This window comes from Apis florea, unplaced genomic scaffold (assembly GCF_048593485.1).
Source record: "Apis florea isolate Af1SG1 unplaced genomic scaffold, ASM4859348v1 contig_2350_pilon, whole genome shotgun sequence".
NCBI classification, from domain to species: Eukaryota; Metazoa; Arthropoda; class Insecta; order Hymenoptera; family Apidae; genus Apis; species Apis florea.
The window spans coordinates 8,200,932-8,215,457 of record NW_028256565.1 but is presented as its reverse complement, the minus strand read 5'-3'; the positions used below and the strand labels follow the sequence as shown (position 1 = coordinate 8,215,457).

The 14,526-nt window shown below is 32.1% G+C and overlaps 2 protein-coding genes across 7 annotated transcripts in view; one reads left to right on the top strand and one right to left on the bottom strand.

Moving 5' to 3' along the window:
- The window catches only part of LBR (lamin B receptor), a 47,697-nt gene that overhangs the window by 6,311 nt on the left and 26,860 nt on the right, over positions 1 to 14,526 (bottom strand). The window contains exon 1 of one of the 2 annotated variants that reach the window (XM_012490302.3): positions 4,523 to 4,622. The exons of the other annotated variant lie outside the window; for it this stretch is intronic. The gene's annotated coding sequence lies outside the window, so the exon portion shown is untranslated. Of the gene's footprint in view, positions 1 to 4,522; positions 4,623 to 14,526 lie in introns of those variants that run through there. 2 annotated transcript variants of the gene reach the window in all.
- On the top strand, positions 624 to 13,839 carry LOC100865926 (monocarboxylate transporter 9). 5 transcript variants are annotated; one of them, XM_086904476.1, is made up of 12 exons: positions 4,599 to 4,832; positions 4,924 to 5,178; positions 8,573 to 8,873; positions 8,953 to 9,096; positions 9,185 to 9,390; positions 9,465 to 9,693; positions 9,768 to 10,216; positions 10,301 to 10,529; positions 10,600 to 10,775; positions 10,860 to 11,082; positions 11,164 to 11,411; positions 11,495 to 13,839. In XM_086904476.1, the coding sequence occupies exons 2-12, from the start codon at positions 5,143 to 5,145 to the stop codon at positions 11,642 to 11,644; spliced, it is 2,391 nt and encodes a 796-aa protein (XP_086760602.1). In that variant the 5' UTR covers positions 4,599 to 4,832; positions 4,924 to 5,142; the 3' UTR covers positions 11,645 to 13,839. The 5 variants fall into 5 exon arrangements, with proteins under 5 accessions (XP_012345742.3, XP_086760604.1, XP_086760602.1 ...); XM_012490288.3 differs by lacking the exons at positions 4,599 to 4,832; positions 4,924 to 5,178 and adding an exon at positions 624 to 1,580; XM_086904478.1 differs by lacking the exons at positions 4,599 to 4,832; positions 4,924 to 5,178 and adding an exon at positions 1,650 to 2,644.

Below are 14,526 nucleotides of genomic sequence, written 5' to 3'. Positions count from 1 at the left end.
ATGTATACGAGTGCATTTTGCAGTTGCAAACAGTCTCTCTGTACTAATAAATAGCATAATTATATTACCTTAAATTACAGTCTAGCTATTTTTCTATACTTTTCTACTAATATATCACAAGATTGATATATATAGCAAGTAGTTTGTGCTATATGTCTGTAAATAAATTATAGCAAACATTAAAATAAAAATCTAATTTGACTAAGGGAAAAATTAAAATATTTCTATCCTTTTTATGAATCATTATAATGAAACAAAAGTGATTCATGATTCACAATAGTAAAAGTTATGTTCATTGACTCTCGCGAGGAATGAAAAAACCGCGACATTAATAGAAATAATAACTCTGAGAAATCTGTATGTTTTGTTGTCCCGTATAAGGAGATAGGAATCTCGAAGGAACAGGAGGAAGGATTGGGACGAAAGGGTTACATATAGTGCACGCAATACCGACAAACTATCGCGTCGATAATCATGCTGCGCAAGCTCGTGGGGAGAGACCATGTGGGGGCGTGCGCGACAAGAGATCGCGCTTGCGTCTAATGCATACATTCGGCGCGTTCAGCGGCCGCGGTGTGAAGAGTAGAGGGGGTACGCGTCGCGACGTCCAGCGTCGCGTAAACGGGAGATCACGGCAGGCAGGCAGGCAGGACCTAGGAAAGGCGACGGCCGGGCGGTCGTTTTATTGATCCCGGGGCGCCGCGGCGCTACCCACCCGCGGCGGGATCGTCTGCAAGAAAATTCTCTTCAACAAGATTTTCATCCATTCTCCGTTATCTGCATCGTAAATATACTCACTCGAACGGCTGCGACAACGGTGATAGCATCATTATTAATTTTTTCTTACTATCATCACACTGGAATGCGAACGATTAGAAAAGAAGCAGGTCGGAGAGGCAGCACATAATAGATTCCTGAAAAGGTGGATCGAAATTTCGTGGACTGGGTCGTGCGCGGGGTGTAAGCAACGTCCTCGTTGTTATTAAGGGTTCTAATAATCTGAAATTGGTGCCGGTGGTGGCAGTCGTGTCGCGATTTCACCGAATTGGTCGTAACGAGAACATCGAAAAAAGAAACCGACGTATCATCGACGTGCTAGCACCAAAGGAGCAATTTATTATCCTTTGATAAATGTTCAATTTTTAAGAAGATTTGTTTCTTTCATCTTCGAGTATCGTAGTGTATTGTAACATCGAGGAAGTGAAAGAAAGAGAAGTCGGAGAAAAGAAATAAAGAGAAAAATATTCCGGAAGAAGCTGTCATCGAGCAGCTACGACTTCCAGGATTGTTCATGTATCGCCAATGGAGAGCTTATAAATCGAAAGGGGGCGCAGCGGACTGCCCGGACAAGGTGTCATCCGACTGGTGATTATTTTATTTTCGCATCGTTCCTCGTACACGAGGAACATAGGATCACGAAGCTGTGGCTGTTTCAATCCGTTGAAGATAGTGACAACCGAGTCTAAGGTAGGCGCCGCGGCGCCGAGATGGGACCTACCAGTAGCCGCGAACAGATTGGGGAGCAGATCGGCGACGATGATGGTCTGCAAATCAAGCCAAAACCTATGGTTAATCACATCGTAAGTTTTTTCATTTCTTATTTTGCTTTTCTCTTCTATTAATATAAGTTAAAAGTTAAAACCGTTTTTGTTTTTTAATTTTATTTTCGATTTTTATAATTTTTATTTCATAATATTTCAGTTTATATTTTCATAGTAACGTATAGTAATGGAAAAATCATAAGAAAAATTTTATTGAATTGTAGTATCTGAAATAGTTAATGTGAAATAGGTAAATTGAACACTATGATATGCTACTCTATTTTCGTCATAAAACAGAAATCTGCGTATCTGCGTTAGGACTGCTTTCATGATGAAACATTGTTTAATATAAAAACTGTTTAATTTAGAAAATAATTTCTGTCCAATCGTATTGAATTTCGTAAACGAAGTTTGAAATTTTTTCTGATTCTTTTTAACACTTAACTTTTTTTTTTCCTTGATTATTCTCTTATTTATTAAATTGTATATGTTTCGTTAGTATTATCTTGCTAGCTTATGTTACGTCCAATGTTTGAAAGATCTTCATCCAATAGTGATATCTTGTGCATATTTGAAATATCTGGGTGTACACACAGTTAGAACTTTGTACTTATCGATAGATCAGTAGCCGCGCGTTTTATTTCCGCGCGCGCGATATTGCATTGCATGAGTGATGTCTGCGTGGAAATCTGTAGCAGAAAGAAGACGGTCGGTTTTGTGTAACAAAGAGAAGAAGAAAAGGATAAGAATATAGAAAGAGAAATCGTAAAACAAAGAGAGAAACATGAGCAAATCGAAACGATAGAATACATGAAGAAGAGTTGGCAAGGGAAATGAAGTGAGATGGATTTCATAGAGTGGGGAATTGGATGGACTCAACCGACTGCGATGCGATAAGTCAGCCGGTGGTTGAGCAGCGCGCATTTTCATATCGCTTCTTTCTCGTTCCACAGCTGGACACTGTCCACTCAGGTGGCACGAGTACAACCATCTCTTTTTCCCTCCTTCTTATTCATTTTCTCATTTACGTGAGGGTGTATTCATCTTTATTTAAATAAAACATCAATTGCTGTCAATATCGTGTGATGTCGCCTAAAAATAAGGTATGTAAAATAGATTTTCTAATCAAATAATAGTCTATAAAAATTTTTACCTTATCATGTTCGTTTTATTTTGTTACTCTTAACTAAAAACATCGCTTCATGTCGTTAAAATCGCACGTTAAGATAAATAAAGTAATATAGTAAAAGTTAAATCGTGTTTATATTGAAATTATGATGTTGACAATGATTACAACCCTCCTTGTATGATCTATTTCATCGATATATTACCACATGAGTTGACTTCAAAAAGATTGAATAACGGCAATCCATTGTTTCATCGGTTTAATAAAAATTTAATTTATTGATAACGAAATATTTTCAATTGATAAACATGTTTTTTTTTGCGCACGTGTACAAGAATTTTATTGGTAATTTTCATGGCACGCTATTTTTGACAAATATTATTAATTATGATTTCTACATATTATAGAAAATTATAAATTGAGTGATAAAATATAAGACATAATCAAATTAATCACGAAATGCACAAGTGAAAGTGGTTTGTATTACCTAGTTGGAACAACGATAATGCTTGCAAACAGTTCATCAATATATCGTTGGTAACATTATAAGGAATAAATTTTGCATACGAAATTTTGCAATTTGGGTGGAGTCATGAATGTTATTATTTTTTTGTATTATGTACCTCTATATAGACTATATCACGTGCCAGTTTATGGATTGATGTCGAGCCATGGATTAAGATGTATTACGCGAGAAAATCTTATCTTTTAAGTGTTTGTTGAATTCGTTATCGTTCTGTATCGATGTCGAGTATTTCCCTTATCCTTCGGCTATTCGGTCGATAAATATTAAATCGTAAGTAGGAATACCTATAAATTTGATTGTTTTCATCAAAGACTCTTATTTAGATATCATTAACGCAAACAAATTTCGATAAATAAGAAATGAATTTTGGGACACTTAACCTTCATTATAAATTAATAATATAATTAATGAAGTCGATTGAACTGATTGACTGCGAATCATGAATAGAATAAATAGACGATTAATCACAGTGATTACAAATGGTAGTGAATTTTTCTAATTCCTTTAAACCGATTTGATTAGATTGAATCACTTGATTTTAAATAATAATTTATTAGATTTTTCAAACTTGCAATTGTGTGGTTCTATTTTCTTTTTTGAATTTTTCTGTTTTATTATAATACTACAAGCGAATAAAAAAAAAGTATCATCAATTCAACAATTTGGTAAGATTATAATTTAAAATAATTACTCACACAATGTGATTCATCGAAGCAGGGAGAATGTTGCTCTTCCTTTCCTGATTATATTCATACTTTTATCACGACTCCTGATATCTCGCGGTCCTAAGCAAACTGGGACAATGAAGAAGAGACTAACATCGTCATAAACAATGATCTGTTACAAATCAAGAAAATATCATGATGTAGTTCTTGTTTACGATTTCTGAGTCATTTTAAAGCACTGTTGCCGCTGATATTTCTAAGAAAACAAGAACCAGATGTTCTCATGGTTACTATAAATTATGAATTTTGTTTACGCCCATGCATATATATATATATATATCTATATCATTTCATTGAAAATACTAATCGAAAATACAAAAAAAAAAAATTTGATACTTATCTATCAAATTCAAATTGAGACAAAAAAATTCTTATTTAAACGTACTGATTTTGTTTCATAGAACAATATTATCTAATTATTCCTGTTGGTTAATTTTTGTGCGGAGATCAAAAGCAGATGGTGTTTTCATATGTCGTGCCTTCAACATTAATTGTCGCTAGTTATTATCTAATTAATTCATAAACGTGCTCGAGCAGATGAGCAAAGCATCAGTGGAATGCAGCGTGTTGCAGTAGTAACTCTCGCGTGATCGACATTACATACCAGTGGTACCATTCTCCTCTCGTCTACCTATCCCTTTTATCGGTGCTGATTCTTTGAGTGTTTCCACCACTGTTACATATCGACTCGAGATCATCTTCAGAATGTTTACTTAGTGCCCTCCTGCTTCAGCGCCCCGCCCCCTTTCGCCAGCTATCGTTCATATCGCTGTAATTCGATCGTTTGGTGATTTTCGTCGTGACGGCCATCATTAAATGGCAATCGATTAACCGCGATTCTATGTATCGGTAATCTCGATAGTATGATATATTTGGTAACCTTCATTCGCGTGCAAGATTAATTTCATGGTAGTGTAAGCATCGACTTAGATTATTAGTGCGCGCGTCACGCTACTATATGATGGTCACTTTACGATATACAATGTTTCGCGTACGATTATTTAGCCGTTCGACCATGAACATGATTTCTCGAAGCCACCTGATAGCAATACACCACCGGGAACTGTCACTTTCTTCCTGAAGTACGAGAGCGTTGCCAGCAAATATTTGTTTAGTGAGGTAACGTTTCGAAACTCTAAAAATTGCATAAACGGTTGAGGTGGATTTGTCTCTATCCCGTGATATTAAAAAAAAAAAAAACTACAACGCGCGTGCATCGGACTAATGGCTAACGCGGAACGATATGTCGAAATATTAAACGTAAGTTCAAGTTGCTGCTATAATTGCACGTTAGAATAAATAACTTGTCGATCTCTATACTATTATACCAGTCAAATGTGAATCATCTATGCTGAACAGAGTCGAGTGACATTGAGCTGCAATGTATTGGTCAATCGGTGCAATATCTCCCATAATACACGAAGTAACCCTTGATACAATTATTGATTCGTTAAACGGATACAAACGACACTAAAAAATTTTTGGTTTTGTGTGAAGACGAGTGTTATGAAGTTGCTTATTTTTGTGCTTCTTTGTCTATAACAATTATATTTTGAATTAAATAAAGCATTGAGCAAGTTTTTTTTTTATTCGTATAATTTAATTTTTTGGTTTAATTTTTATTATCATAAATTGTCATAAATTTATTCTTAAAAATGTAGTTTTTTAACAAAAACATTTTAAACTTGTTGAACATCTATTTAAGATAAAAAAAATAAATTTAATTTGTATAATAATTTATCTAAAATTTTATTTTCTTAATATTCTTTTAAGGACAATATTTTCGATATCTGTATAAAAATTATTAAAATTATTAAAAATATATATAGTATAACTAATTCGAATTGTATCATAATTTAAGTTTCTTGATACTTTATAGCTTTATATAATACTTTTGTAAAAACAAAGTACTTTAAGTAAATGATTTCGTATCGAAAATTGTTACAAATGTTAAAAATATCTATGGAAATAATCATTGAAAATTTAGATCGATTTTCTTTTCTTGAAGTTCTACTTTATATTAATTAAAATAATTAAAAAAAATATACATATAAAAATTTAAAATATTTTTTAAAATCTTGATTCAGCAAATTCGCAAATCGTCTGGTTGTCGCGCCACGTAATTGTGATAGGGTGGGGACGCATGAGACGCTTCGCATTTATAGGTTAACTTTTCGCGCACAAACGATCAGTGCCGCTTCAACGAGAGCTCCGTGCTCTCTCGTTGTCGCAAGCAGTTCTTTTGTTCAGCGGGTACTTAAATTCTCACGAAGATCCGTGTAGTTTAGTCATTTGTATATCTTAGGATCACGTAAAATATAATAGTAATAAACATAGTGTATTCGCACATACATTCGCAATCACCAAAACGCTGTGATTACATTATTGACACATCGTTGCATGTTGCTTCGTTCATTCAGCATTATTCTTGCACTATACAAAGATTACAAGACACAATGACAGGAGAAAAAATATTGTGCATATAAAAAATAAAGTTATTTTGTACATGGAAATTTGAAGAAGGCTCTACTACCGTTTGTATATAAATAGAATCTCTGTAGTGCGTAGTGATACGTAGCAATAATACGTCCAATAGCAAAACCAATCGTTTTTGCCGGCAAACTTGTCATGACAATTTGCGCGAGCTGAATCATTTTAGGTGTATAGTGCCACTTCATTTGTGTGCATCCGAATCTTATGGCTGGATCTTATCGATGAACTGAATTTATTAAGACACATTACTTTGTGTACGTGTATCGTTATCGGGTGTTGCAAAGAGGAATAAAGCAACATATATTCTTAATTTCTTCACAAAAGTGTACTTTTTTAGAAAAGTTACTGCGCACGTTTTTTAAGTTCAGTTGATCCATATTACATACAAGGCAGTGAGCGTGCGATGGTCGTATGATAGAAGTTAACTCGAAGCGCGCGAGTGTAAAAGACATGGCAGCGGATTTTGATGATTGATATTGCTACTCCTGTTATTTGCTAACAGGGGGAGTGTTAAATTGCGCGGAAGTGGCGTAGCGTGGCAAACTTTGAGGGATAAAGTCACGGAAAGAAAGAATATACAGCGCGCGCAGCTGCGCGCACTTCTACGAAAATAGAACTCTGCACAGTGTGTGGAGGCCAACGACGAAACGAACGGAGTCTGACATTAAAGCGATCATAGAATGTCGCGCGTGTCGCTCAACAAGTCGCAGTACAGCCAATACGGCTCGCGTCGCGTGCGGAAGATCAGTACGGTACGTTTCGAAAATTCGTCTCTATTTGGTAATATGCGTGTATTTAAGCGTTTCTTGTCTTCATTTTTGGGTGATCTGATTCGCCTCGAATTTTAAGGCACTATCTCGTTTCGCTTTTCTTTATAGTTTCTTCGTACGTGTTCAGGAACAACACGTGACTTAGCCTTGATAAATGTAATTTACACTTTTGTAGCAGTTTCTAACAAACACGAAACACCATACACGCATTTGTATATATCGTCAGCACAGTCGTGTATCACTGCGTACTTGTGTGCACAATTTGCACTCGTTGCAAATGTGACACCACCGTCACGAAAACAAGGTCGAAAACAATACTCTTGTCAAGTTTTCTTTGCCTTGACGTTAGGTGGCGCACGTTTTACCAATTCTAATGACAGTAGATCAGCTGATTCGGCTGACCTTCCATTCGGCTAAGTCACTATCGAGTCACTATCGATGCTTTCGTATGTCTTAGCGCTATATTTGAATTCATTTAATATGTTGGCAGTTAGGTCATTGTACGAACTCTTTTATTTCTAAAATATTTATAAAAAAAATCCCTTACTTCGGGATTTTTTCGTTTACGATTATACAAAATATGTTCAAATTCAAGAAGGCATGGAAGTATATTTTCTTGTACGATTTTTTTTTTTTTTTGAATTTATTAATATCCTTAAAATATTATGTTAAAAAAGTATTAAAGAGATATACATTGAATTTTTGTGAAGCACAGTCATTTTTATCGCGTGATCAATATCGTTTCTTATTTATTAGATTCAGAGGAAACACTATTTTACCTTGGATAAACGTAGCCTTAGGGAATGGTTAAGTCACAGTAGCCATATAATATCTATGCTTGCGTTTGCGTTATGAGATCATCTTATAATATGGCACGACCACTCGTTCTCACATTACGCTCCAAAAGATGTCTTCCGGAATTGCGTTCTTGTCTTATTTAATTTCATCATTATAATTTTATTAAATTTCTATTTTCATTGGAGAAAGATGTGTAAAAATAATTTTTTATTTAAATGTATGACTTTTTGAAATTTTTAAAAATTCTTATTTAATTTATTAATCAAATACATATAGAATGATCTGTCTATATATTTACATATTAATATGAAAGGAAGGTACTTGATAGTTTTCTTATATTCTACAAGGTGAACTAGCATTACTTTATACAAGACAAATACAACAAATATTAACGTTACAATGTTATAATGTTACAAGATCCAACAAATATTCAAATTTTTTAATAATAGATGAATCTGAAACATTGAATCTGATTCTTATTATCTTTAATATATAATATATTAAATAATGTTAGAGAATATAATATCTAATTCATATATCTATATATTATCATTCAACTGATCAACTGATGAAAATATTTATATTTTTTACAGACGGAAAGTGAATATTCTGTAGAAGAGCATGCAAAATTAACTGCTACTGATGGAGCTAGTGATGAAGCATCTCCAGAAGATGAAGGAGGATCATTATGTGAATACCATGACATACCACCCCCACCAGATGGTGGATATGGGTGGGTGGTGGTATTTGCATCATTCATGTGTAATATGATAGTTGATGGTATCGCTTATACATTTGGTGTTTTTCTGGGAGAATTTGTTACATATTTTGGAGAAGGAAAAGGCAAGACTGCGTGGGTTGGTTCATTGTTATCTGGCATGTACCTCAGTGCTGGTAAATTTTTTTATTATAAAATAATATCTTTTTTTTTATGTAATAGTAATATATTAGTTTTAAATGTTATATTTTCCAGGACCTATTGTCAGTGCTTTAACAAATAAGTATGGATGTAGAGCAGTATGTATGGCAGGAAGTTTTTTAGGTGCAGCAGCATTTGTACTTTCAACATTTTCAACCAGTGTAAATATGCTTATGGTAACTTATGGTGTTATGGGAGGTGTGTGTTAAATATTTTAGATTTTAAATATATTAAATTATAAGTTATTTTTTAATAGATTGGATATATAATAATTACATTGTTTCAGGAATTGGATTTGGTCTAATATATTTACCAGCAGTAGTTTGTGTAGGTTATTATTTTGAAACCAAAAGATCATTAGCTACAGGTATTGCTGTATGTGGTTCAGGATTTGGCACATTTGCATTTGCACCTCTTGCAACAATGTTATTAGAAGCATATAATTGGAAAGGAGCAAATTTAATTCTTGCAGGTCTTATTTTAAATTGTGCTGTAAGTAATATCTATGAGTTTTCTAAGAAATTATAGAACATAGATTTGATGATAACAATAGGTGAACATTACAGGTATTTGGTGCAATGATGAGGCCATTAGAATATCCAAAAGCTTCTTCTGTTAAACCATTGTTACAAAGAATGGCAGAGGAGAAAAGATTTCAAATGGAACGTGGGAGTATTGGGGGTTCTTATTTCATGGTACAACTGCCTGATGGATCTATGGAAAAGAGAATGAAAATGCCTATTAATATTGATCCTGGTGTTCATTCCAGTTTCAATTTAGACCAATTAGTGCCTGGTAAGAAGATATGAGTTAAAATTAATATTGTTAACTGAATATATTTTATAATATATTTTATTTTAATATTAAAGGAACTCCTTTAACACCAGTTCCAACGGTACCAACTCTTCCCACTATATCAGAAGTGAAAGTACAAGAACATTCTTCTAGTGGAGCAACTAGTAATAGTGGCAGCATGGACTTAAAAAACATTTCCACCAAATCAAAGAGTAGAAAAAATATTGATGATACCAAAGATATAACAGAGAAGTCTGAAAGCGAATTCAAACCAATAATTCCTAGAAATGCTTCACAACCTGCTTTTACAACTCATGTACAAGGTTTACCTAAAAATGGTTCTGTACCCTTTTTTGATAGAATCCGCAAAACAAGTACTGGTGAAAGATATAAACCAAGTCTTAGTGCTATTAAGAATTCTAGAACAACATTGAATTCTAATGGCGATATTAGAAAAAGTTTGCATTTGAGACTTTCAACAAGCAGTGTTATGGGTTCTCGGAATAATAATGCGGAAATAGATGTACGTGTTTTATCATACTTTTTCGAACGCATACTTAATTTTAAAAAAATATTATGTAAATTATAAACAATATATATTTTATAGGATGGTGAAAGTATTACTTTTACCACCAGTAAGACTAGTATTCCAAAAGAAAAACCACAGATAATTCGACCACTATCAAGAAAGGATATTTTTTATAGTGGTAGTGTTGTTAACTTACCAGAATATCAAAGTCAAAAATCACTTGCAAATTATCGTCAAAGTGTTATTTCTTTATCAAAATCCGTTCGTGGAGATATTAAAGACACCGACATTGAAAAGGCGCGCGAGCGTAAGAAATTTATCAAAAATAAATATACAACGATTTATAAATTTTTATATTAAAACAGTAAATGTTACAGAACCTCTATGTCCTTGTTTGGTATTACCTGATTCGTTCAAAGAAGCTCTGGCAACTATGATGGATGTATCTTTGCTAAAGGATCCAGTATTTCTTTTAATTGGTATTAGTAATGTATTTGGAATGGCTGGTTTATACGTCCCTTTTGTATATTTATTAGATGCTGCAGTCTTAGATGTAAGTTAAAAATTATAATAATTTCTTTTTTCACCTACATTTTTGTAATCATATATATCAATTTTTCAATCATATCATTTTTAGAATATTGACAAGACTCTTGCATCATATTTAGTATCTATTATTGGAATTACCAATACTCTGGGTCGTGTAGCTTGTGGATACATTGCGGATTTTCCACAAGTGGATTCACTATTGTTGAATAATATCTGCTTAATTATATCAACAGTTGCTGTGGCTGCAATTCCGTTTTGTCATTCGTATCCTGCTTATATTATTATGAGCATTCTATTTGGAATAGCTATATGTAAGTATTGAAATTAATAAATTTTATTTTAGATCTAATTTTTTATCTTGATATTATATATTTGTTTTCATAATATTTCAGCTGGATATATTTCTTTGACGTCAATTATTTTGGTAGACCTTTTGGGATTGGACAAATTGACCAATGCATTTGGCCTCTTAATCTTATTTAGAGGAGCAGCAGCTATCATTGGTTCACCTTTAGCTGGTGCTGTTTATGACGCAACGCAAAGCTATAGCATCCCATTTTTTATGGCAGGATTTTTCTTCTTTGTAAGTACAGTTACTAGTTTCATGGCTCCAGCAATGAAACGCTGTACAACGCCACAGGTAAATATAATAAGTAAATATACATATATTAAATATTATTTTTAAACTATTTAAAATTAACAAAGAAACAAAATTTATTACAGACTCAGCCTGTGATATTAGATACATTGACTCCAATTGATGAAGATATTGAAGAAGAAAATGAAGAAGATATTCCTGAAATTGTAGAAACTGCGCCATCTCCGCAAGAACCTCCTGAAAAGGAAATTAAACAAATAGAATCTGTTTTATAAAATCTGATCTGTATAAGGAGAAAAAAAAGCCTTCATCTCCGAGCCATACTGTGATAGGGCTGCTGCTTCAAAAGGTCTGAAAAAAGTACTTCTTCGTTATACATTTTAATGCTAAAGCACAAATTAATGAGTACCTGATGGTATTTTTAACGTATTTAGAATTTTGCAATTGTATCTAATTTTTTTTATGAAACTCTAATATATAAATATAAATATACATATATATATAAACACATAACAATGTAAAAAATACCATCAGGTGGAGAATTTCATTTGCCTATGTCAATAGTAGATGATAGATAGAAAAATTTATTAACTTAATCAGTATAGAATGATCAGTATAAAAAATATTGAAAAAGTGAAAAAAATGCTTTTGCACTTGCATATCGAATAATATTGAAATGATATTATTAATCATCACAAACAAATGATAAATATTAATTTAGAGTAAGGATGGTCAATTTTCATTTTTTACGAATAGCTCTCTTCTTTGTGCTCATTTATATCTATTAGAGTACTTTCTAGCAATATTTACTCGTATTATATTTTTGACCTAAAATTTACGTATCGAAAACAACGAAAGAAAGTTTGCTATACTATGTCGATTTTTCGTATTATTTATGTTAGTGAATATCGCATTTGACTTTTAATGTTATATATATTACATGGATAATTCACGCAATGATTGACCATTCTTAATCGAGAATACATCTACAATATATTACTTAAATCTATTTTTGGTCGCAATCCAAAGATACAATTCCAATTAAATTACATTCAGAGAGATATTTTTCTTGCATACACAACAAATGTATATACATATTATAGATTAAAAAATGTGGATTAGTTGACATACAGATAAATTCGCTATTGCGGAAAAAATTGTAAATAATTATATAGGCAATTGTAAAATAGTATAACGAATTCCGAAAAAACTAGGCAAATAGTAAATATATAATTTCTGTTTTAGGACATGTGTCCTTGTATTAATGTATTGATTATGAATAATTAACATGCTATTAGATAGAAATTAATTAATATATTAATGATTCAACTAGAATGTTTATTTCATTGAATGTATAAAGAAAACATTTCGTCTTATGCATCTAGTTTGTGTAAATTAATTCTTTAGTTAACAGAATTGACTGTCGGGAAAAAATGTGAAATAATTGAAGCATATTAATTAACACAAACTAATTCTCGACTAATACACGTGTTGTTCGACGCGACTTTCGGCAAAGTTATAGTTTGTCGTGTCACACTATATATTAATTAAATATTGATTATCACGAATAGACAAAATGTTATTCATTTATATATAATACTTTTTATTTACAATCGCATACATGCCTATGATCCGTATAAATATATAAATCTATATATAGATATATATGTATTTTTTTTTGTTATATAAATTTATATATTTATATATACATGATGAATGAAAAAAAAAATTGTAAATCTTGTTAAACGGCATACAACAAATGTTAAACTTGTATGTACATTGTATATATGGCGTTTATTGGTAAACCAATTACGGTGATTAGTTATCGATATGCGTAAGACTTGGATAACAAAAAAAAAAAAGAACCGTTACTATCAATAAGAAAAAATATACCAACAGTGCTATTATCACTGCTACTGCTATCACTATTACCATTAATATTACTATTACACTATATTAATTAGTACAACTATTACGACACTTATTTTTATTCTCATAATTGTCGTGCAGAAAGACCGTGTTTTTGTGATTTGAATTGAAATATAATGTATACATGTTATTCAGTCGGAAGTGTATACGTGTGCACGCGTGTCGTCGCGACAAAAGTGTTACAGTAACACTTATTATACACAAATATAGAGTATATATTATCGACGCGCGTGTTCATGTGACATTTCGCATGCGCATGTTCGTATGTATGTATGTTAGGAGGAATAGGCGGGTTTCTAGTAGAGATACACGAAGCATGTGTTATGTCGTGTGTGCATAATAGAGGCATACATATGCGTACTTACATATACACATGAGCGTATCAACACACGTGCGCACGACTTAATCCTGTGCATATGTTAAAAGAAAAACAATAAAAGAAAAAAAAGTGAAGTATATATGCTATGGTACAAAGAAGGACAAATGTATTAGGTGACGTTTATTGAAATTGAAGAGGAATTATGAATTTTTATTACTGAAATATTGCGTTGCTTGTTTATTTATTAATAATATGTATTTCCCTATATTTCCCACGAATGCACTCAAATGAATATACACATGCGCATTGGCGCCATTTTGCTTTTTTTAAAATCATATCGTTTTGGTTTACAAACTACGTTTTCATAATATTTTTCTTGCTGCATGTAAATCACGAGCACGCGGTAAATTATTAGCAATAAAATATTGTAATATGTCAATTAGTTTATATTATTGTTACATCGGCCAATTACCAACGACGATTTATCGGTGTAGAACCTTTTAATCTTTCAACTTCTTTTTGATTCTTTGATTCAACTTTATGAAAATATATTATAAATATATTTTATTATTATATATTTTTATCATTATAATTCTAATAATTCTTATATAATTCTTATTAAATGTTGTCATTGAAAATTTGCATGTAATTATTGTTAGTATTAAAAAAAAAATATAAATAAATAAGCCTAAATCACTGAAATTATTAAATTGATATATAAATAATATTTAATATAGATAACGATAAGACGTTTGAAGATACGAAAAAACATTTAATTATTAATGGTGGTCAAATTAAAGTGAAAGGCCAAATATACCGAAAAATCTGAAAGCTCGTGTAGCAAGTACAAAATTATGAAAATGTTTTTCTACTTAATTTTTATTTCTATGGAATACGAGTTTTTATTTG

Coding starts and splice junctions, on each gene's coding strand:
- LOC100865926 (XM_012490288.3), top strand. CDS start 1,488: ATGGGACCTACCAGTAGCCGCGAACAGATTGGGGAGCAGATCGGCGAC. Junction 9,694..9,767: donor TTTAGACCAATTAGTGCCTG/GTAAGAAGATAT, acceptor TTAATATTAAAG/GAACTCCTTTAACACCAGTT. Junction 10,530..10,599: donor CATTGAAAAGGCGCGCGAGC/GTAAGAAATTTA, acceptor TAAATGTTACAG/AACCTCTATGTCCTTGTTTG.